The 23,498-nt window shown below is 37.9% G+C and overlaps 1 protein-coding gene across 3 annotated transcripts in view; it reads right to left on the bottom strand.

Annotated features, from left to right (window-relative positions):
• Positions 1-23,498, bottom strand: part of MRAP2 (melanocortin 2 receptor accessory protein 2) — a 69,088-nt gene that overhangs the window by 10,407 nt on the left and 35,183 nt on the right. For 2 of the 3 annotated variants that reach the window (XM_058307105.1, XM_058307106.1), the window contains exons 2-3: positions 14,236-14,369; positions 5,988-6,087 (exon numbers count right to left, since the gene is read on the bottom strand). In XM_058307105.1, coding sequence (XP_058163088.1) covers positions 5,988-6,087; positions 14,236-14,362 — 227 coding nt within the window. In that variant the 5' untranslated portion in view covers positions 14,363-14,369. Of the gene's footprint in view, positions 1-5,987; positions 6,088-14,235; positions 14,370-14,923; positions 15,004-23,498 lie in introns of those variants that run through there. The other variant, XM_004462621.5, reaches the window with a different exon arrangement.

Raw genomic sequence — 23,498 nt, 5'->3', positions numbered from 1 at the left:
GCTGACACAATAAGATGACACAACAAAAAGAAACACAGATCCCGTGCCGCTGACAACAACAGAAGTGGACAAAGAAGATGTAGCAAATAGACACAGAGAACAGACAACCAGGGTGGGGGATGGGGGTGGGGGTGGGGAAGGGGAGAGAAATAAATAAATAAATAAATCTTTTAAAATATATATATAAAGAAAGAAGCTTCTACTAACCCCTTGCCAATCTGGGCAGACACTTAGCTTAAAGCAAGGAATAAACCTTCATTGTGCTATACTGAGACTTGGGGCCTCAGTTGATAATATCTATTACACATTCCCTTCCTGAACAGAAGCCATTGAGAAGTCGCAGGTATAGAATTGAAGTTCTTATTTGAACATGATCTCGACTTGAAGACTTTAGCAAAAAATTTCCATTTTATTTTTGTATCCTTGGCTCTGTGCATTTGGAATAGATCCCTATCCCTGCATCCAACACAAAGGAATGGCAAATATGTCCTCTGTCAAGCAAACCATGGTTGATTCCTGGTTGCTGCCTGAAGTTCTGTTTTGAAGATGAGTCCAAGGCCAGTTCTAGGCTAAGCTGGAAAGATGACACAGTTGATTAGAGATGTCTCTTATGGGCAGGGACACAGGAGAATGGGAGCATGGGTAGTGAGTATCTGACCTCATTGTGTCTTACTCTTATCAAAAGTGTATTTCCATGTGTCAGCAATGATAAGATCCTAAGGAAACAGCCCCGCCCTGACATGTCTCCATGGATAAAAATAATTAATTTGAGGAAGGGGACATAATTCAATAATTATACTTGCTAACATCTGTGGTTCAAAAGAAGGAGGACATTAAAATTATGACATGATCTACGAGATTGCTTAGTATAGTGGTTAAGAACACAAGCTTCATGGTCAAAAGTGTTTTAGTTTGAGGTCTGGCTCTACAGTTTTTTACCTGTGAGACCTCAGACAAGTGACTCAGCCTTATTTTTCTTATCTGTAAACCTAGAACCATTATGGGATTTACTTCATCTTCTAAATCCTCACTAAGTGAAGACTTAATGAGATTATGCATATAGGATGATAAATCCACCCTGGTGATGGGTTAAAACTCACAAATTTTAGCTTTTTAAAATTATTCTCAGTGATTTAATATTCTTTTCCCCACTCCTACTCATCACAGAAAAACTTGAAGTTGGTTGTTTTTATATTTTATTAAATTCAAGTTGGCTGTGTGGAAAAAATAATGTCTGCTTTAGAAGAAAATTCCTGCCAAATACTATAAAGTTTAGTTAAGATCTCAATTTTGCTAAGATCTCAATTTTTCAGTTGACCCCTTTAAGAGTTTTTCCACATGTCTGAATCTTTCCATTTTCTATTAATGATATACTGCAACCAAATGTCACATATTACATTGCCTCAGATTGTGCACAAAAGCATTTAAAGTGTGGCCCTGAGGGCTGATCGATCAATTTATTAAAAGTAAAAAAAAGTTAGACTTTTTCCTTGGCCTTGTCAGAAGCCAGTAAGGTTACAATGACCCCTCTTCCTTGACTGAGGATCATTTAGAACCTCCCTCAAAAAGCAGTAGAATTGAACTGCCAGTCAGAAGATTGGAAAGGCAAATCTCAACTAAGCACTGTCACCATGACACCTTAAGGAAGTCATATGTTTTGTGCTAGGGTATTCTCATTCCTCCATTCATCCGCTTCCTACATCAAATAAATCTATCTCAATAACCCTGCAAAGATTCCTCTGTTCCTCTGAGGAAAAGGAAGATAATAAGGTGTTATTCCCAGACCACTTTGAGCTATGCCCTAATCCAAGCTTGTCCTCAGCTTTTCTTATTACTGTTGGAATCCACACCATGTTTTCAAATTCCCTGGACCAATTTAATAGAAGCAGGGACAGGTGCAAATGTTTATGAGAACATGGAGACAGAAAAGAGAAAGTTCATGTCTTTTTAGTGGCAGTTAAAGAAATTCACAACCATATGTCTCTCCATATGCTTCAATAAAATGGTATTTGCCTTTCATTTAAAATGTGGTTACATTTTTTTCCAGACCCTGATGTCTGGAAACAGCTGAGTCCTTGGCAGAACTGTACCCTTTACCTCGGCATTTGTTAAAGTGGAAGTGCAGCCTGAAGAATGAACAACAGATGCCAGAGACTGTGTGATGAGGCACCATAGTCGTCAAGTGGAGGATGTACTGCTGCCATGAGCTCAGGGGTTCCGTGAAACAACCAAATTTCCTTGTCAGCTTCACTGTTTTATTCTGAGGCTTCTAAGAAAGTGCTTGCAATCAGCTACAGGTCAGAGCTTCATCTTCAGCAAAAAAAAAAAAAAGTAGGGGGGAAGGTTATGTTTTAAACCATAGAACACAAATTATGTTCTACCTCTCAGTAGAGCCCTGGTAAGACTAATGGTGGGACAGGGTGAGATATCTCAACTGACAGGTATTTCGGATATCTTCAAATAGACTTACTCAGCTACCCCTTTTTATGGGATATGAATATGTCCTTGTGATCCATTTTCTGGATGTATAGAGGCTTTTCTTTGTCACAAGACTACTGTATCCCCAGTAGCTAAAAAACAGAATTCCTGCTATTTTCTCAAACTAGAGGCTCACAATTTACTGGTACTCTAATCAAGGAACATCACGAGATTTACCCATCAAGCAAAAGTTTTTAGTTCCTACCACCCCCAATCTTAAGACTTAAATTAGCTAAATTACTTGAATCCTTCTCTCTTTACCTTGGTCTAGGGTTCTCCCCTTAGCCTTGATGGCCATGAGATCTAGCCCATCAGTAAAACATACGCTATGAAAGCATAATGGCAAGACCTACGAGGCTCAGTATTTCCCCTAATTTACCAGATTCCAGCCTATCACAATGTGAAGTTGCTAATTATTGTAGGGACTAATTGCAAATACCCAGTTCTTACCACACACAGATCTAGGCTGCCTTTCCTGAGATTCCTCCTCTGTAGACTCTACATGAACTTTAACCCAGAGACTTGATTTACTGGAAGAGACAACAACAAAGCACTTCCTTAGAACCTAAATGGGAAGGACTTTAATAAGTCTTATTGACCACCATTAGGGCAATAAAACTACATGCCTTAATCCCCGGGTCCATGTGTCACAACTAAAACAAGATTCAAGCCATTGAAAGGTACTGCCAATTTAGATCTCAAGCCAAAATTGGCATGAGGATTCCACAAGCAGATGGCATCTGATATAGACAGCTTCTGTTCAAGACTCTGGAACAAGGAAATGACACCCCAGATCACAGACCAAGAATTTTCTTCTCTTATTCTCTGTCTCTTCCTTTTCACTTACTATCTAAATGTTCTCATATTCATCCTATAGCCCTTACAATGCCCAATCTCTCTCCCCAATAATACCTTACCTTCACCATGATTTTCCTTTATCTTCTCTTTCCCCTATTTCTCCCCTATGTATTCATTCCTTGAACAAAATTCCTTTATCCTTCTAGCTCACCATATAGCAAATGAAACCAATCAGCATCTCTGCTGGGTCTATGCCCATCCCCCTTACACTTGTGGACTTTACCCTGACAGGAAACATCAGATGTACCCAGTCATACAGATCTTTTTAGGAAAGACTGTCCCTTAAGAGCCCCCAAGACTAGGATTATTATGTGGTCTCTCTAATCCAAGGAATGTGGTGTTTTACTAGAAACCATATAAAAATGGCCACCCTGTAGGACATAGTAAATGTTCAGTTTCTATATGGCAAAACTTTTATTTGCATGAACCAGGAGCACACTTTAGAGGCCAGACACCCTTTAGAGACACCATTTTTCTCTAAGCACCCCAAGTTTTAGTAACATAAGAATTTAGTCCATGCAAGGCACAAATTTCTGGTGGGATGAAAGGTCAGGCAAAGGAAATTGTTGGTTAAATGGGAGTAAGGTATCAGATAACAATGAAGATGATGATGGTTATGATTCTCCTTTTGGAATTTACATCCAATTAACTCATCACTCAAACATCACATTCCTTAAAGGTACTAGATAACCCTTATTAAACTCTTCAAGGATGTTATTTTGTATGTGGCCACAAGACATACAAAGTACTACATGTAAATCAAGTTCCTGTTGTATAGTTAATGCTGTTCCCCAAATGACTATTTAGGATGAGCTTCTAAAAAGGAAAATTAGAAACATGAGGGCTCTTATGACTCTTCCAATACTATAAAAAAAACTCTGAAAAAGACTATTGCCAGACTAAAGACAGCTCTAAATGGATCATGGAAAAACTCAGGATCCAGGTTAAATTCATGGGATATTCTGTTTTTGGTATTCTTCCCCTTGTCATTTGGGCAAGTATATCTTGTATTAGAAGATATACTGTAAGATTACAGATGGTATTAGAAAGGGTAGCTTTAGAATTAGAGAAATCTATTTCCCACCTAGGGCACGCTGTCAGCTCACTAGCTAATGAAGTTTTGGATTTCACAAAATGGCTTTACCAAATTGATTGGCATTAGACTATCTCCTGACTTCCTAGGGAAGTGTGTGTACTAATGGAGACCCAGTACTATGTATTCGTAAATGACAGACAAGAAGATGTTTACCAAGAGATATTGGCAGAAGTCCATGCTGGAGAAGCAGCCAAATCAGCTGACAGTCCTCCCAAACCTGATTGATCGGAGTCTCCTTTTGGTTGGCTTCTAGGGTTATGGGGATCTTGACTCAGAGATGTCTCAATAGGGACACTTGCTATCTTCTTAATCATATTCATAATATCCCTCAGTCATTGTTGGAGCTCTCTACTTTTAAATACTACTACATAGTCACTAACTCATCAAGTGATGTAACTGAGGATGCAAAAGCAGAATGAATGGGATGAAAATCTTGAGCTTCAGCTAACCCATGGTATCAGTGAAGAAACATGAACGACTTTTAATGGTGATGAGAGACTAACACCTTTGGTCATACCCTTGTAACAGAGGGCATGACCAAAATGGGGGAAATAGATAAAATTGTATAAAGAAAGCCCGGGCAACCCTTCAGTCAAACAACAACAACAAAACAAACAAATAAACAACAAAAAAAAAACCATGCCCTTGAGTTTCCTCTTTATCTTGAAATTTGAAATTCCCACCAAGACAGCCGACCCAGATAGCCAATCAAACCCCTGCATTACCTTTGACCGAGTACAAAATAAAGCCACCTGCCCTAAACCCGTTCCTATAAGATGAGCAAAGACTTGTCTAATCATTAGAAGTAAAATGAACTTCCTTTTCATGTTTATAAAAATCATTTGCCATACTTTGAACCTCAAAGCTACTGCTATTCTGCCTTCCTTTGCTGCAGCAAAACTTTGGTGCCCCAAATAAAATGCTGTAGTCTACATACTTGACTCTAATTTGTCTTTCACATTACTCATTATTCCTTAAGCACTCATGTACTTACTTCCTCCATGAATCTAGAGCCCAGCTTGAATGATTTCTCTGTCATACTATGAGAATTATGTAATCCATACTGTTTCCCTTTTCATCCTAGTTTCAGGAAAACTCAGTGTTAAATTCAGTGTTTGTTATAAGTAGGTTAGTTGAGTGCCCATTAACTATTTCTCTGTTCCTTGAATAGTTCTTTAAAGTTGGTTTCCATCCTATTTTTGCTATTGACTTTTTTGCACTGTTTTTAATCTAGCCAGTCATCTAAACACTGTTTGGAATTAATAGAAAACACTCCCTAGTTAATAAACATTTAAAAACAAAACCAGGCAGGGAAGAGCATAAGACTGTGGGAGAGGACCCAGAAAGCCAGGCTCACAAGGGTCCACTTTAAAACAAGCAGAGCTAGGAGGAAGGCAGGATTCCACCCCACTGACATCTGGGTTCAGGCAACAGCACATCCATAGCCAGCTCCTTCTCTCCATCCACTGAAACCAAGTCCAGCCCCCATTACTGATTTCTGTCTCCTCACTCCTCCTTGGGACTCAGCAGACACATAGGAACCACTCAAACTTACTCTTGGTGTGGAGCTCCGGTCTTGCTCAGCAATGTCAGCACAAAAAACATGAAAACCACGAAGACTGCAAGGCCAACCCAGAATCCAATCACAATCGAATCTACAAAAGAGTCAATGCTGGGATTAGTATTTCACAAGACCTTAAAATGTGAATATTCGAGGAATCTGGCCTATTTAAAGAAGCTCTGGCACATGAAATAAGAGAGGAAGACAATGACCCAATGAGCCCATCGTGACTCCTCCATCAACTGGGAACAGATAAGGTGTACAGAATGAGGGAAAGGGAAAAGAGTGGTTTCTGTCTCATTTGACATGAAGAGACTAAGGCCTTATTGACTCTTGGTTTTATATCCCAGTGAAGGCGCCTAGGGCCAGATTAGGCCATCAAGTTTCTCAAGAATCCACTGAAATGCTGTGAGTTAGAAAAAACAATTTCAAGCAGGGACTGCAGAATGATGCTGAAATGAATTCTGACTTAAACCAAACCAAATTTGTATCAGAATAATTCAGGTCCATATCCCTGGGGAGAATGTGAAAAACTGTCCACTGCTCTTGTTGCCTTCTACCTTTCCTTGTAAGAATCTGCTTTAGTACAGTCTTGAAAATATTGCTCTTTTATGAAAAATTCAACAAAAATGGACCCAGACCTACTTCTCCAGATTAAAAGGGATTCCTCCCATAAAGTACTTCAGATAGTGTCTGCCATCTGAAAAGAAGGTGCCCCACAGATACTGGCTATCACTGTTAGAATCATTCCCATCATCATTTCCCTATTTACTCCTATAAGCAGTCCATTCATTTCCAGTTGGACTATAGGATATCTTATTCCTTCTTACCTTAACTCTCTTTTTTTAAAAATAATATTGTTTTTAATATTACATAAACATTACATAAAAAATATAGGGGGTTCCCATGTACCCCAGTCCCTACCCCTTCCATACTTTCCCATATTAACAACATCCTTCTAAGTGTGGTACATTTGTTACAATTGAAGAACACATATTAGAGCATTGCCAATACGCATGGATTATAGTTTACATTATAGTTAACACTCTGTCTCACACAATTTTGCAAGTTATGACAAAATATATAATTGCCTGTTTCTGTTATTGCAATGTCATTCAGGACAATTCCAATATCCCAAAAATGTCCCCACATCACACCTATTCTTCCTTCTCCTTCCCCTCAGAACCTCTGGTGGCCACAGTCTTTATATTGATGATAAAAATTCTTCCATTGCTAAAAAATAAGTCTGTACTAGAATAATAATAAGTCTACTTCAGTCCATTGTTCATTTCCCAATCTTGAGGATTTGGGGATGGTGATGACCACTCTGCTTCTACTTGACAGGGAGCTTAGATCCCATGGGGCAAATGGATGGAACTATCTTGCTTGCAGCTGCAGACTCCCTCTTGGCATGGGCATTGCACATCATCATCTTCTTGGTAATTTTTCCAGGTGAGTCCAATGAACTGGAGAGTAAGTGATGCAACTCTGTTGAGATTCAGGGCCCACCTGGCACATGGACAGTCCAAAGATTTAAGTCTCTTGGACATATACCTCTGAAGTCTAGTACTAACTATAGGTTCAAATAGAAGGGGCAGCAGAGCCATGTGTAGGGAAATCAGATGAGTCCAACTCCATCACACTGGGAAGTGTAAATTCCAAAATAGGGCCCACTGGCAGGGCATTAAACTCCTGAGCTGTCTGCCCTACCTATAGTGTCTGGATGTCACTAGAGCCCTCAGGAGCCCCACCATTTGAGGCACTATTTACTGTGGCAGTCAATGAGATCCTGCTGAGATGTGCATAAGCGTAACCTCTGGAACGACCTCCCGACTCACTTTGAAATCTCTTAGCCATAAAAACTCATTTGTATTTACCCTTTCCACCTTTTGGCCAAGGTCTTTTTCGATGCATTGCTAGTTGGAACTTTGTAATAATCCTTCAGTGCCAGGGAGGATCATCTCCAGGAATCATGTCCTATGCCAGGGGCCTTCTTACCTTAACTCTTAGCCACAGCTCCTAAGAGTTACAGGGGTGCTTGCCTCTATCTGGCTGGAACAACTTCCTCCAACCAGATGCTGATGAAGCCTTTCTCTCCTTGAAGGCCCATCCTATATACCATCTCCTTCACAAAGCCTTTCTTAATTTCCCCAACCGATATGCTCTATCTCTCTCCTTTGAACCCCAGGACGTTTTGTCTTTGTTTCTCTAAATGAACCCTTCCTTGATCCTATCTTGAGAAAAAGTCATGCGTGTACTTTTCTGGGACAGGGATTAAACTGGATTGTCTACAGAATCTTACATATACAGTAGGGCCTCAAATCTTTGGGGCAACTGAGTTGAATCAGTTTATATTTTCTGATCTATTTTATCTAGGTTTACCTATGTGGGAGTACAGTGATTGGTATGTATATGTTAAATGTAAATGCAAAGCATTACTTTAATATATATGCATGTGTGTATTTACGTAGTATTTTTTTCAAAAAAGCAAAGAAAGCAGATGAAAAATTTACCCTTCATAATTCATGTTTTCATTCTACATATAGTATTAGCTAGAGATTAACCACTTTTGTTCAGACACTTTTATTCAGCACCCTGGTTGCAAAACCAATGTATCTATTATCTATCCTGGTTTTAAGAATGCCAAAGATACAAAACTTGTAGATTTTGCTTCATAACCTAAGGGAAATGAGGCCTAAAAAAAGGTATTAGTACAAGTACAAAGAAACACAGGTACACAAGTGCATCTAACAATAAAATCTCAATTATAAACTCACAGTCTTAACAAATATTATACTGAAAAATGCCAGTTCAGCACATTGTACTTTATCAGTGGCTGGCACAATGAAAGTAAATTTTGAAATTATGCACCAGCATTATATTATGGATTAGAGTGGACTTACTGATATTCTATTCATGAACTATTATGGTTAGTAATTGAAGAAAATGTGGCATTGGTGTGGAGAAAGTGGCCATGGTGGCTGCTGGGGGTAGGGAGTAGGAGGAAGAGATGTGATGTGGGGGCATTTTCAGGACTTGAAGTTGTCCTAGGTGGTGCTGCAGGGACAGTTACTGGACATTATATGTCCTCCCATGGCCCACTGGGTGGACTGTGGGAGACTGTGGGCTATGGTGTGGACCATTGACCATGAGGTGCAGTGGTGTTCAGAAATGTATTCACCAAATGCAATGAATGTCTCATGATGATGAAGGAGGTTGTTGTTATGGGGGGATGAGTGGGGTGAGGGGGGTGGGGGATATATGGGGACCTCATATTTTTTAATGTAACATTAAAAAAACAAATAAAGACGAAAAAAAAGAGTCCTCAGTTTAGAACTTAGTCGAATCGTATAGGTTCACATTTTAAAAAATCTGTTCACTAGGAAGGTGTTCTCCTGAGGACAGCTTTCACCCTATGAATGATGGAAACTTTCCCATCAGTCCTCCATTGCCCTAGCCAGGGGGTAGGAAAGGCAGAGGATGTATGACTTTAACCTGCCCAGTCCCTTCCCTCTACTCTTCTGATACCCCAGGAAGCTGACCAAGTCACAACCTTCAGAGATGTATGGGAACCCCCATGATCTAACCGCATTCCCAAGTGTTTCCTTGAGAATGTGACAACTAAGTTTTCCCCTTACAGTATGCTTTAAGTAGCTCTGCTTATTCACATTCCCTTTGAAAGAAATTCTGCTGCCTCAAATTATTTTCACTCATTTTCCCCTTACCTCATCCTCTGTCACATTACCATGACCCCAAATTACTTTATTGCTCTAAATCTTTTACAGGGAACACTGGAGATCCCATCTCACCCAAGAATATCCAAATTCTCCTAAAGTTTTATTTATATGCTGAGCACCCATGGAGCAGGGAGAACAGAGCCCCTGGTTTCCCAAAAGGGTATAACAAAGCTGAGAGAAGCTTTTCAATTGCTTCCTAGCAGAGCCAAGTAGCCACACTCCAGTTTTAGAAACTGAGCTACTTAGAGAAGAATTCAGTAAGTGAGTAGAACAGATTGCCCAGGGGAATTCCAAATGAAATGTGTCATAACAAAATGCCTTCCCCTTAACCTAATCTTTAATGAATGGAATGACATGAGAGAGCTGAAAGCTGACAGCTACGTGGTTTTCATTGGTATGATCTTTTTCTCCTTGATGTCTTTTCCAGCTTTTCCATTTTAGGGTAAGTCTAGAGCAACTACCCTGGTCCATTCCCCCTTCTTTCCACCTCTTAAAATTGTGATCTTTATCCATTTCATGGTTGTATGAAAACCAGAGGTCAACACTGAATTTGAAAGAAAGTGTCAGGGCACCAGAGCCAGGATTGTCTTCCTACCACTTCTGGTTCCTAAAGTGTTAGGGTTAGTTTTGTGGAATGAATTCCTGGGGAAGAACCAACAATGGTGTTTCAATACTTGTCTCCACTGTACTTGTGATGACATCTTATTCTAAGCACATTGCAAACTCTAGCTCTTCTCATTCCAAGCAGTCACTTCTCACTGATCATCCATGCATGTATCTGGCATTATATGAAAGTCGGCATATGACAAAAGCATGGAATTTTGTCAAAACTAATAGCTCAGAATAAGAATATGCTCTTTTAGTCTTTTCTCAACACAACAGCCGGAGTAGTCCTGCTAAAATGTAAAAGTGTCCACTCATTGACTCATTGGCTTTTGCTTCTGCTTCTCTAAAAACATTCTCTCACATAGCCAAGCCCTTCATAACTGATCCATTTCTCTCCTTCCCTTTAAAACAAAACTCTTGGAAGATTTGTCCATATGTATTATCTCCAATTCCTCTCCTCCTGTTTTTTCTTGAGCCAACTCCATCAACCTTTCACCTCCACCACTCCACTAAAATTACTTTTTAAATGATTAACAGGAACTTCTACATTGTAAATCCAATGGTCAAGTCTCCATCTGCAACATATTTGCCCTAACAGCAGCATTTGGCACAGACCATTCTTTCATTCTTGAAGCCCCTATCTTTACTTGGCTTCCAGGACACCACAATTGAATGGTTATCTTCCTACCTTTCTGCAGAAAGAATTCTTTCTCTGTCTCATATATTGCTTCCTGATCAACCCTTCAACTCCTAAATGCTAGCATGCCCCTGGACTCAATTTGTGAGCTGCTTCAGTTTTACATCCACATTCATTCTTTTGGCCTCTTGGCACTGAATCCAATTTATATGCTGATGTCTCTCAAATTTACACCTTCTTCCCACACCTCTCCGCACATGTCCTCTTGGATGTCTGAAAGGTATCTCAATTTAATAGGTCCTAAACTGAGTTCCTGGTACTCTTCTCCAAAACCTGCTTCTCCCATAGTCTTCTGCCTCCTAGCTAATGGCAATTGCATCCTGCCAGTTATATCACAAATCTTCAAATCATCACTGACTTATTTTTCTCTTACACCTCCCAGCCAATCCATCAACAAATCCTGTCAAATGAATCTTCAAAAAATACTGAGAATTTATGCACTTCTTACCACTCCATGTCTACACTGGTCCAAGGCACCATTATTACCTGATTGGACTATTTCAGTAGTCTCCTGGCTGGTCTCTGCTTCTACTCTCATCCTCTTTGGTCTATTCTCAGCCCAAATGCAGAGTGGCCCTATTGAAATCTAAACCAGATGCCACTCCTCTGCTCCAAATTCTCAAATGACTTCTCAGAGTAGAAGCCAAAGTCCTTAGGAGGACCTCTAAGGCCCCAAATAACCTGGTCCCCACTACCTCTCTGACTGTCTCCTCCTGCTCTGCCTCTCATTCATTGCACTGGCACCAAGCTAGTCTCCTCATTGTTCATGGTCCAGCTCACTCTTGCGATGAAGCCCTTTCTGGAATGTTCTTCCCTCAGATATCTTAGCTTGCTCTTTCACTTACTACAGGGCTTTGCCAAAACACTTTCTCTATACGTTACATGGCCAACTTTATCTATACGTTCACCTCCACACTCCATATCTCCTACTCTACTGTATTTTTCCTTTTTAAATCTTTCCATCAGATATACTTTGTTGTCCGTCTCTCCCACAAGGATGCAAGTTCTATAAGAGGAGATATTTTTGTCTTTTCTGTTCACTGTGCTTAAAATAGTGCTGCACATAGCAGGTGATCAACAAATATGTGTGAATGGATGAATGGATGGATTTCCACTCTGCTGATGCCAAATGCATTTCAGATATGTGCCTACTTCCACTATGTCAGAAGGTTTAACACAGGATTGAACTAAGGGCAAAAGAGGATTTACAATGACCATTGAATGTTGTTTTCTGGTAAAATACTCTTTGAAGGTAGGTATTTTAATTTCTACAAGCAGAGGAAACTGTATCTAACATAAAGATATAGTTATTGTTGCCAGGTATGACTCTTTACAGGCAAAGCAAATGAAGATAATTGTAATGTTCATTCCTATCTTCAGTAAATGCTTCCCCTTGAAATGTCTTGCTTCTATTCTTTTGAACTTGCCCCTAGCTGGCTTGATATTTTGCTCAGCAAAATAAGGAGACACATTTGAAGTTCAAAATCACAGCATTTTAAAATGCAAGAGACTGCACCAATGTACACACTAGTGTAGCTGACTTGATATTCACTTTCCTCTATGTCTGGGTTTTTTGGTTTTGTTTTTTTTTCACATGTTTCATATATCATCAGTTTCCTGAAGCTAAGGACCTTTACTTTTATCATATCTCTTACATCAGAACAACAAAGTACATACTAAGGCATTTTTGTTTTTTTCACAATAATGAGAGTTAAAACTAACTAAAGCACCCCTTTTTAAAGGTACAGTAGGTAAAGTAAGTATGTAAAGTAAGTGTCACTTTTCTGTCTACATGTTGCAGGTTTTCTTCCAGTTGTAATCATTTCTAGAATGTAATATTCTCAAAAACAGATTTTCCTCAGTTGTCTCTGGAAATGCACCAACTAAAATTACAGCAGCAAGTCTGCCTACTGTGCCCCTTAAACTAAGAAAAAGTGACAAGAGCAAACAGACACAAAAAGAAAGTTTGTGTCACCAAGCCACAAAAGCCCATCTTACATGGAAATATATGAAAATTTGCTCAGTCATACCTATTTCCTCTACAATTCTTAGCAAGCAAGTGTCCTTACCCAAATGTTACCCAGGGAAGAAAAGAGTCCAATGAATTTAAGTAAACCAAGGAGGGTAATTTAACACCCCAAGAGGAACAGCCTTCCATCAAATAATCAATAACTGCACATCCTAATGTATTCTATGGTCCTCTTTTTATCCCACAGAGCAGGAAAAAAAGGAATAGATGTTCCATTTCATTATTACTATTCAGTTCAGGGGTAACAGGAGATGTGGTTTAGTCCCTGATTTCAGCGTAAGGAACAAAATGAGAAAGTTCTCCCTGCAAAGGAGCAGTAGACTGCCAGGCAGCTCAGAGTGGCAGTGGCCAGGAAATCCTTTACAACTTTTGCACTTTCAATTCTAATCTCTCTTATATTTCCTGTTGGAGAAGTTAACAGCCTAAAATTTTGTGCAGTGCTGTGGATACTCTTTCTGAAACAACCAAATATCTCAGGGATATTTATGGGGTTTCTAAGACAGGGCCTGGGAGTAGGCAGCATCAACTGTCTATTTTGTCAACTCTACTTAAGGAAATGCTTTGTGCTGGCCAGTCAGCATTCAGTTATAATTGCAGTTGGGTAGTAATCTTTCCCAGAACTACATTCCCTGTTCTGTGCTGGATCATGAATCACTCCAATCAGGAAACATGATTCATGCTATAACACAGAGTTAGGAATGATGGCCGGCCATTCTCACCATCAGTTTGAACACACATAGGCTGCTCTCCATAATGACAGAGAAACCATGGTGTTGACAGAATGCCAAGGATTATGAAAAGGTTCTTTAATGAATAGGTCCAGGTTCTATTCTGTACAGTTTTTTTTAATAGTACGAACTTTCACATTATTCAGTGGAACTGGAATATTTACTATCTTAAAAAGAAATTACCTCAACCTGAGACTGAGGTTCATTCACATTCCCTCACTAATGAAATCTTTCAAGAAGTTGTCATTCAGATCACCAAAGGCCCTATGGAATACCATCTCTGAGCAATCAGCCTGTGTGTGGAAAGGGTTTTCTATAGGGTTTTAGAGGTAGAGGACAGAATTCTGTAAGAAGACAGAATATTTAGGAGAGGTAGTCACTCGGGATTTCACAGGTTAAGAAAAACAGGTATTAAGCTTACAGTGGGAAATTGTATAAGACTTACATTTATGGGCCTTCAGTCCTTCAAAGGAAGCTGGTCCAATCTCATAATACTCATATTCCCAGGTGTAGTCAGAGTTAGATGCAGATTGCTGGGAGGTTCTGTTAGAAATTAATCTCTGGGAAGACATCTCCACTCTGCACAAAAGGAGAAAGACAAGTGCAGACCTGTTAATTCATCCACAAGTGCACAGTTACTCTGATTGCTCTTTTTTCTTTTTAAATGAAATTTTATTGAAGTATATCATTCATACATGAACATACATAACAAATAAGGGTATAGTAAAAGTTGTGAACTTAACAAAACAAACATGCATATCATCATAAAGGGCTCCCAAATTTCACTCCACTACCAGCACCTTGCATTGTTGTGAAACATTCATTACAAACTATGAAAGAGCATCTTCAAAATATTACTATTAACTATAGACCATCTCTTACATTTGGTGTATTTTTCCCCCAACCCACCCTGTATTAGTAGTATATATTTATTATAGTCCATGAGAGAACATTCTCATATTTGTCCTGTTAACCACAATCCATCTTCCAACACAGGATTTCATGTGTTATACAGTCCCATGCTTTGTAAAATCCATTCGAAGTATACACTCTGTGGCTCTCATTTTCATCACAGAGTTGTGCTGTCATCAATTTTAGAATATTTCATTACTCCAAAAGGAAAAATCCCATACCTTCTTTTACCTCCTATTGTTGTCCCTTAGAATTGATATATCTTCTTTGCCATTGCTGCAAAAACATTACAATACTACTGTTAACTATGATCCGTACGTTCCATTAGTTATACTTTTCCTGTGTATCACCATTTTCTTAACACTTTGGAAAAGAAAAACATGCTTATATGTTTACTATTAACCACAATCTTCATCCACCACTGAAATCACTGTTACACAGTCCCTAGATTATTCTCTAGCTTCCTTTCAATTGACATTTATGTCCACAGACTACCTTTTTCAGCCACAATCACATTTATAAAATCAACAGTGTTAGTTATACTCATTATAATGTGTTACCATCAACACTAATCATTTCTACATGTTTACAATACGCCTTATTAAAAATTCTACATATATTAAGCATCTGCTCCCATTCTCAACCCACAGACAATCTCCTAGTAACCTATATTCCAGAGTATACCTCCATGAGTTTACTCATCGTACTTAGTTCATATGGAGACAATACACTATTTATACTTTTGTGTCTGGCTTATTTCACTCAATATAATATCCTCAAGGTTCATCCATGTTGTCATATGCATCCTGATTTCTTCTTAGAGCTGAATAGGATTCCGTTGTATGTATATGCCACATTTTGTTTATCCATTCATTGGTTAATGGACATTTGGGTTGTTTTCATATTTTAGCAATTGTGAATAATGCTGCTATGAATATCAGTGTGCAAATGTCAGTTTGCATCTTTGCTTTCAATTCTTCTGAATACATTCCTAGTAATGGGATTGCTGGATCACATGGCAGTTCTATATTCAACTTCTTGAGGTACTGCCAAACTGTCTTCCACAAGGGCTGCACCATTCTACATTCCCACCAACAGTGAAGGATTGTTCCTGTTTCTCCACATCCTCTCCAACAGTGTAGTTTTTGTTTGTTTGTTTACTTAATAATGGCTATTCTAGAAGGTGTGAAATGATATCTCATTGTAATTCTGATCTACATTCCCCTAATAGCTAGTGATGTTGAGCAATTTTTCATGTGCTTTTTGGACATTTGTATTTCTTCTTTGGAAAAATGTCTATTCAAGTCTTTTAACCATTTTTTAAATTGGGTTGCTCATCTTTTTTATCACTGAGTTGTATAATCTCTTCATATAGCATGCATATCAAACCCTTATCAGATATGTCATTTCCAAATATTTTCTCTGATTCAGTAGGCTACGTTTTAACTTTCTTGACAAAGCCTTTGAAGAACAAAAGTGTTTGATTTTAAGGAGTTTCCATTTATCTATTTTTTCTTTCATTACTTGTGCTTTGGGTATAAGGTTGAAGAAACTACCACCTACCACAAGATCTTGAAGATGTTTCCTTACATTTTCTTCTAGTTTTATGGTTGTAGCTTTTATACTTAAACCTTTGATCCATTTGGAGTTAATTTTTGTATAAGGTGTGAGATTGAGGTCCTATTTCTTTCTTTTGGATATGGATATCCAGTTCTCCCAGAACCAATTCTTGAAAAACTGTTGTAGTCAAGCTGGAAGGTTTGAGAACCTTGTCAAAAATTACTTGACATTGATGTGAAGATCTATTTCTGAGTTCTTAATTCAGTTGCATTGGTCAATATGTCTCCCTTTATGTCAGTATCATGCTGTTTTTTACCACTGTAGCTAAACAATATTCTTTAAAGTCAGGGAATGAGAGTCCTCCAATTTCATTGTTCTTTTTAAAGACATTTTTGGCTATTTGGGGCCACTTACCTTTCCAAATTAATTTGATTAGTGGCTTTTCCATTTCTGAAAAAAGGCTTTTGGGATTTTTATTGGAATTGTATTGAATCTGTAAATCAGTTTGGGTAGAATTGACATCTTAAGTATATTTAGCCTTCCAATCCATCAACACAGAATGTCCTTCCATTTATTTAGGTCTTCTTTGGTTTATTTAAAAATGTACTGTGGTTTTCTGAATACAGTTCCTTTATGTCCTTTGTTAAGTTTATTCCTAAATATTTGATTCTTTTAGTTGCTATTGTAAATGGAGCTTTTTATTTCTGACTGCCTCCTCATTGCTGTATAGAAATGCTACTGATTTGGGAGTATTACTCATATCCTGCAATTCTGCTGAACTCATCTATTGTTCTAGTGGTTTCATTGTGGATTTGTCAGGATTTTCTTGATATAGGATCATATCATTAGCAAATAGTGAAAGTTTTACTTCTTCCTTTATTATTTGGGTGCCTTTTATTTCTTTTTCTTGCCTAATTGCTCTAAATAAATCTTCTACCACAATAGTGAATAACAGTGATGGCAAAGACATCCTTGTCTTGCTCCCTATCTCAGTAGGAAAGCTTTCAGTCTTTCATCATTGAGTACAATGCTAGCTGTGGGTTTTTCATAAATGCACTTTACCATGTTGAGAAAGCTTCCTTCTAGTCCTCTCTTTTGGGAGATTTTTAATCAAGAAAGGATGCTGTATTTTGTCAACTGCATTTTTACATTAATCAAGAGGATTGTGTGATTTTTCTTCTTCAATTTTATTAATCTGCTTTATTACACCAATTCATTTTCTTGTGTTGAACCACTTTTGCACACCTGGGATAAAACCCAATTGAATGTGGTGTATAATCTTTTATGTATTTTGTATTCAATTTGCAAGTATTTTGTTGAGGATTTTTGCATTTATATTCATTAGAGAAATTGGTCTGTCATTTTCTTTTTTCATAGTATCTTTGTCTGGCTTTGGTATTAGGGTGATGTTGGGATCATAGAATGAGTTTGGTAGCATTCTTTCCTGTTCTTTTTTTTTTTTTGAAGAGCTTGAGTAAGATTGGTGTTAGGTCATCACTGAATGGTTGGTAAAATTCACCTGAGAAGCCATCTGATCCTAGGCTTTTCATTTTGGGGAGGTTTTTGACAGCTGTTTCAACCTCTTTACTCATGACTGGTTTGTTGAGGTCTTCTATTTCTTCTAGGGTCAATGTAGGTTGTTCATGCATTTTAAGGAATTCGCCCATTTCATTTATATTGTCTAGTTTTTTGGCATACAGTTATTCGTAGCATCCTATTATGATCTCTCTTATTTCTGCAGGGTCAGTGGTAATGTTCCCCCTCTCACTTCTGATTTTAGCTATTTGTGTCTTCTCTCTTCTTTTCTTTGTGACTATAGCCAAGGGTTTGTCGATTTTGTTGATCTTTTCAAAGAACAACCTTTGGTGTTGTTGCTTCTGTCTATTGATTTTTTATTCTCAATTTCATTTATTTCTGCTCTGATCTTTACTATTTCTTTCCTTTGGCTTGGTTGGAATTAGTTTGCTGTTCTTTTTGTAGTTCTTCCAGCTGTGCATTTAGGTCTTTGATTTTAGTTTTTTCTTTTCTTAATGTGAGCACTGAGGTCTATAAATTTCTCTCTCAGCACTACCTTTGCTACCATAGGTTTTGATATGTTATGTTCTTGTTTTCATTCATCTCAGCATATTTATTGATTTCTCTTGCAATTTCTTCTTTGACTCACTGGTAATTCAAGAGTGTGTCATTAAATTTCCATCAATTTGTGAATTTTCCCTTTTTCCATCTATTATTACTTCCAGCTGCATTCCATTATGATCAGAGAAAATGCTTTGCTAATTTCAATCTTTTTACATTATTGATATCTGTCTAATGACCCAACATATGGTCTATTTTGGAGAAGGATCCATGAGGACTTGAAAAGAAAGTATATATTGCTCTTTTGCAGTGAAATGCTCTACAAATGTCTGTTAGGTCTAGTTCACTTATTATTTACTTCTCTGTTTCCTTATTTATACTCTGTCCAGATGTTCTATCCAATGCTGAGAGTGGTATACTGAAGTCTCCAACTATACTTGTAGAGACATCCATTTCTCCCTTCAGCTTTGCCAGTGTTTGCCTCATGTATCCTGGAGCACCCAAGTTAGGTGCACAAATATTTATTACAGCTATTTCTTCTTGGCAAACATCCCTTGTATTAATATAATGACTTCATTAATCTCTTATAACCATTTTTTTAATCACCCCTCTCTTGCAGCTTTTTGCTTGCTCTCTGCTTTCTGTGTCCATTCACTGAGTGTTCTTTCTGTGTCTGTATTTTTTTATTTCCAACCCCCCCCCACCTTGTGGCTTGCTTGCTGTCTGCTTTCTGTGTCCATTAGCTGAGCATTCTTCTGCGTTTTTGCTTGTCTCACTTTTTTGTTGCATCATCTTGCTGAGTCAACTCTCCACAGCATACGGGCGAGCCTGCCTTCACAAGGAGGCCCCAGGACATGAACCCAGGGCCTCCCATGGGAGCCCAACTGATTGAGCCATAGCTGCTTCTTATAACCATTTTGTATCTAAAATTTATTTTGTCTGGAGGATTGTGGGAAGATGGTGTCAGATTAGGCAGACAAGGCTCAGCTCTCTCACAAAAACAATGGAGAAAGAGCCAAAAGCTGCCCAAGGGACCTATTTTGGGGGTTGGTAGACTAGTATAGTGCTTCACAACTCCCAGGAGGGTGAGGAACAGAGAAAGGAAGAACCCAAAACAATAAACAGAGTTACTAAACCTCCCAGCATTCAGGAAGTGCCCCCCATCCCCATCTCCAGAATATTAAATAGGAGTAAAACCCCTGGCTCATTGCAGCAGACTGAGAGGGGAGCAGACCTCTTCCTTCCTGTCAGCTGTTACAAGGGAAAAGGGAGGGGAAGTCAGGGTGCTTTTCTTCAGTGAATACAATCAGCAGAGTCCACTTTGAATTTTGGCTCCTATCAGACCAAAACAAAGGAAAACCAAGAGATACCCTCTGTAGAAAGGTGCAACAATGAGCACCTTCTTCCGGCTGGTCTAGAAATTGCATGGACAAAAACTGCAATTCGGTCTCTCTTTTCCCTAATTCTGGGAGAAAATCTGCACCCCATTCATGACTCCCTGGCATGATTTTGATAACTTAAGCTGGGCAATTTTAAAGACTTAGGATAAGTTGAACCAAATATCAAAGGAGAGCTGGGGGAAAAAACAATAGGCAAGAGAGAGAAATTGACCAACAGAGTAAATTCACCAAAATATTCAGATGCCTAGATACCAGCAAAAAAATTACAAGCTATACTAAGGAATAGGAAGAGATGCCCAGTCAAAGAAACAAACCAAATATCCTGAAGAGACAGAGGATTAAGACAATTAATGATAATCACACAACTCTCCTAAATCACTTCAAAGAATTTAAAGAAAATATGACATAATAGATAATGAGCATAAAGAACAATTTGAATGCCTGCAGAGAAAAGTAACAGAGCCTATGGCAATGAAAGACACAATGGATAAGATTAAAAATACACTAGAGGCACAAAAGAGCAGATTTGAATAGCTTGAATACAGAATTAGTGATTTCAAAGACCAGACATCTGAACTGTAAAAGACAGGAGAAGAGAAGAGAATGGAAAAAATGGAACAAGATTTCAGGGAATTGAGGACAATGCAAAATGCAAAAACATATGCATTATTGGTGTATCAGAAGAAGAAAACTGAAAGGGGCAGAAAATATTTGAGGAAATAGTGATTGAAAACTTCCCTACTCTTATGAAAGACATAAATATCAATACTGAAAAAGGACAATGTATCCCAAACAGAATACATTTGAATGGATCTACCCCAAGACACCTACTGATCAGAATGACAAAAGACAGATAAAGAGAAGATTCTGAAAGTTGCAAGAGAAAATCAAAGCATCACATGCAAGGGAACCTTGATAAGATTGAGTGCTAACCTGTTATCAGAAACAATGGAGGAGAGAAGTAAGTGGTATGATGTATTTAAGGTACTTAAACTGAAAAAGTGCAAGACAAGAATTCTGTATCTGGCAAAAATGAAGGGTAGTTCAAAGTCTTTTCATATACACACACAAAAAACTGAAAGAATATGTTACCCAAAGCCCAGAATTACAAGAGATCCTAAAGAGAGTGCTACAGCCTGAAAGGAAAAAAACAAGGTTGAGAGACTTGGAGAAGAATGTGGAAATGAAGTTTATTAGAAAGAGAAAGTTAAAGGTTAAAAAGATATACAACAATGCAATATGACAACAGAAAGTCAAAGTCAAAATGGATGATGTAAGTAATGACTTTACAGTTATAACATTGAATATTATGGCTTGAATTCCCCAATCAAAAGACCTAGACTGATAGAATGGATAAAGAAATATGAATCATCCATATGTTGTCCACAAGAGACTGACCTCAGACATAAGGACACAACCAGGTTAAAAGTGAAAATTTGCAAAAAGATATTCCATGCAAATGGTAACCAAAAAAGATAGGGAGTAGTGATACTACTATCAGACAAAATAGATTTTAAATGCAAAACTGTTATAAGGGAAGAAGAAAGTCATCATGTATTAATAAAAGGGGAAAATCAGCAAGAAGAAATAACTATATTAAATATTTAGCCACCTAACTTCCATGCCCCAAGATACATGAGGCACACACTGGCAAAACTGAAAGGAGAAATAGGTGTCTCTATAATAATAGTTGGTGACTTCTGTACACCACTCTCAGTATTGCATAGAATATCTGGACAGAGTATAAATAAACAGCTTGAATAATATGATAAATGAACTAGACCTAACAGACTTCTATAGAGCATTGTACCTCAAAACAGTAGGATATATATTCTTTGCAAGTGCCCATGGATACTTCTCAAAGATAGAACATATGTTGGATCACAGGACAAGTCTGAATAAATTTAAAAAGACTGAAGCTATACAAAGCTCTTTCTCTGACCATAACAGAATCAAAATAGAAATCAATTAACAGAAAAAGGGAAAATTCATAAATATATGGAGATAGAACAACACACTCTTAAATAATCAGTGGGCCAAAGAAGAAATTGCAAGAGAATAAAGCAAATATCTTGAGGTGAATGAAAATGAGAACACAACATATCAAAACCCAAGGGACACTGCAAAGGTACTGACAGGGAGATTTATAGCCTCAATTCTTACATTAAAAAAGAAGAAAGAGCTAAAATTGAAGGCCTAACTGCACACCTGAAGAAATTAGAAAAAGAACAGCAGACTAAGTCCAAACCAGGATGAAGGAAAGAAATAGTAAAGAGCAGAGCAGAAATAAACGAAATTGAGAACAACAACAAAAGAACAAACAGAATCAACAACACCAAAATTTGGTTCTTTGAGAAGATGAACAAAATTGACAAACATTTAGCTAGGCTGACAAAGAATAAGAGAGAAGACACAAATAAATAAAATCAGAAATGAGAGGGGGGACATTACCACAGACCCCACAGAAATAAGACTTGAGATCATAAGAGGATACTATGAACAACTGTATCCCCAAAAACTAGACAATGTAGAGGAGATGGAAAAATTCCTAGAAACACAAAAACCACCTACACTGACCCTAGAAGAAATAGAAGACCTCCACAAACCAATCACAAGTGAAGAGATTGAAAGAGTCTTCAAAAACTTCCAAAGATGAAAAACCCAAAACCAGATGGCTTCACAGGTGAATTCTAACAATCATTCAAAGATTACCTAATACTGATCTTGCTCAAGCTCTTCCAAAAAATTGAACGGGAAAGAATGCTAAGAAACTCATTCTAAGAAGCCAACATCAGCCTAATACTGAAACCAGATAAAGATATTACCAAATAAAGAGAACTGGATAGCCATATTCAAAAGAAAGAAGAACCCTATCTCACACCTTATACAAAAACTAACTCCAAATGGATCAAGGACCTAAATATAAAAACAACCATAAAACTTCTAGAAGAAAACGTAGGAAAATATCTTCAAGATCTTGTGGTCAGCAAAAGTTTCTTAAACCTTACACCCAAAGAAAGTGCAACAAAAGCAAAAATACATAAGTGGAACCTCCTCAAAATTAAACTTTTGCACCTCAAAGGACTTTCTCCAAAGGGTGAAAAGGCAGCTAATTCAATGGGAGAAAATATTTGGCAATCACATATATGATAAATGTTTAATATCCATGAAATATAAGGAGATCATACAACTCAACAATAAAAAGACAAACTATCCAATTAAAAATGGGCAAAAGATCTGAAAAGCCAACTGTCCAAAGAAGAAATTCAAATGGTGAAGAAACACATGAGAAAATGTTCAACATCACTAGCAATTATGGAAATGCAAATCAAAACTACAATGAGATATCATTTCACACCCATTAGACAAGCCACTGTTAAAAAGTCAGAAAAGTGTAAATGTTAGAGAAGATGTGGAGAGATAGGAATGCTTATTCACTGTTACAGGAAATGTTGAATGGTACAACCACTGTGGAGGATTGTTTGGCAGTTCCTAAGGAAGCTGAATATAGACTTGCCATGGGATGCAGCAATATCATTGCTAGGTATATACCCAGAAGAACTCAGAGTAGTGACACAAATCAACATCTGCACACTGACTTTCAGTGCAGTGTTATTCACAATAGCCAAAAGTTGGAAACAGTGGGTGTCCATCAACTGATGAACAGATGAACAAATTGTGAGTATATACATGATGGAATACTATGCAGCAGTAAGAAGAATTAAAGTCATGAAACATATGACTGCATGGATGAACCTGG

Source organism: Dasypus novemcinctus, chromosome 11 (genome assembly GCF_030445035.2).
Source record: "Dasypus novemcinctus isolate mDasNov1 chromosome 11, mDasNov1.1.hap2, whole genome shotgun sequence".
NCBI lineage: Eukaryota > Metazoa > Chordata > Mammalia > Cingulata > Dasypodidae > Dasypus > Dasypus novemcinctus.
The sequence above is the reverse complement of the archived record's forward strand: the minus strand, read 5'-3'. Positions and strand labels throughout refer to the sequence as shown.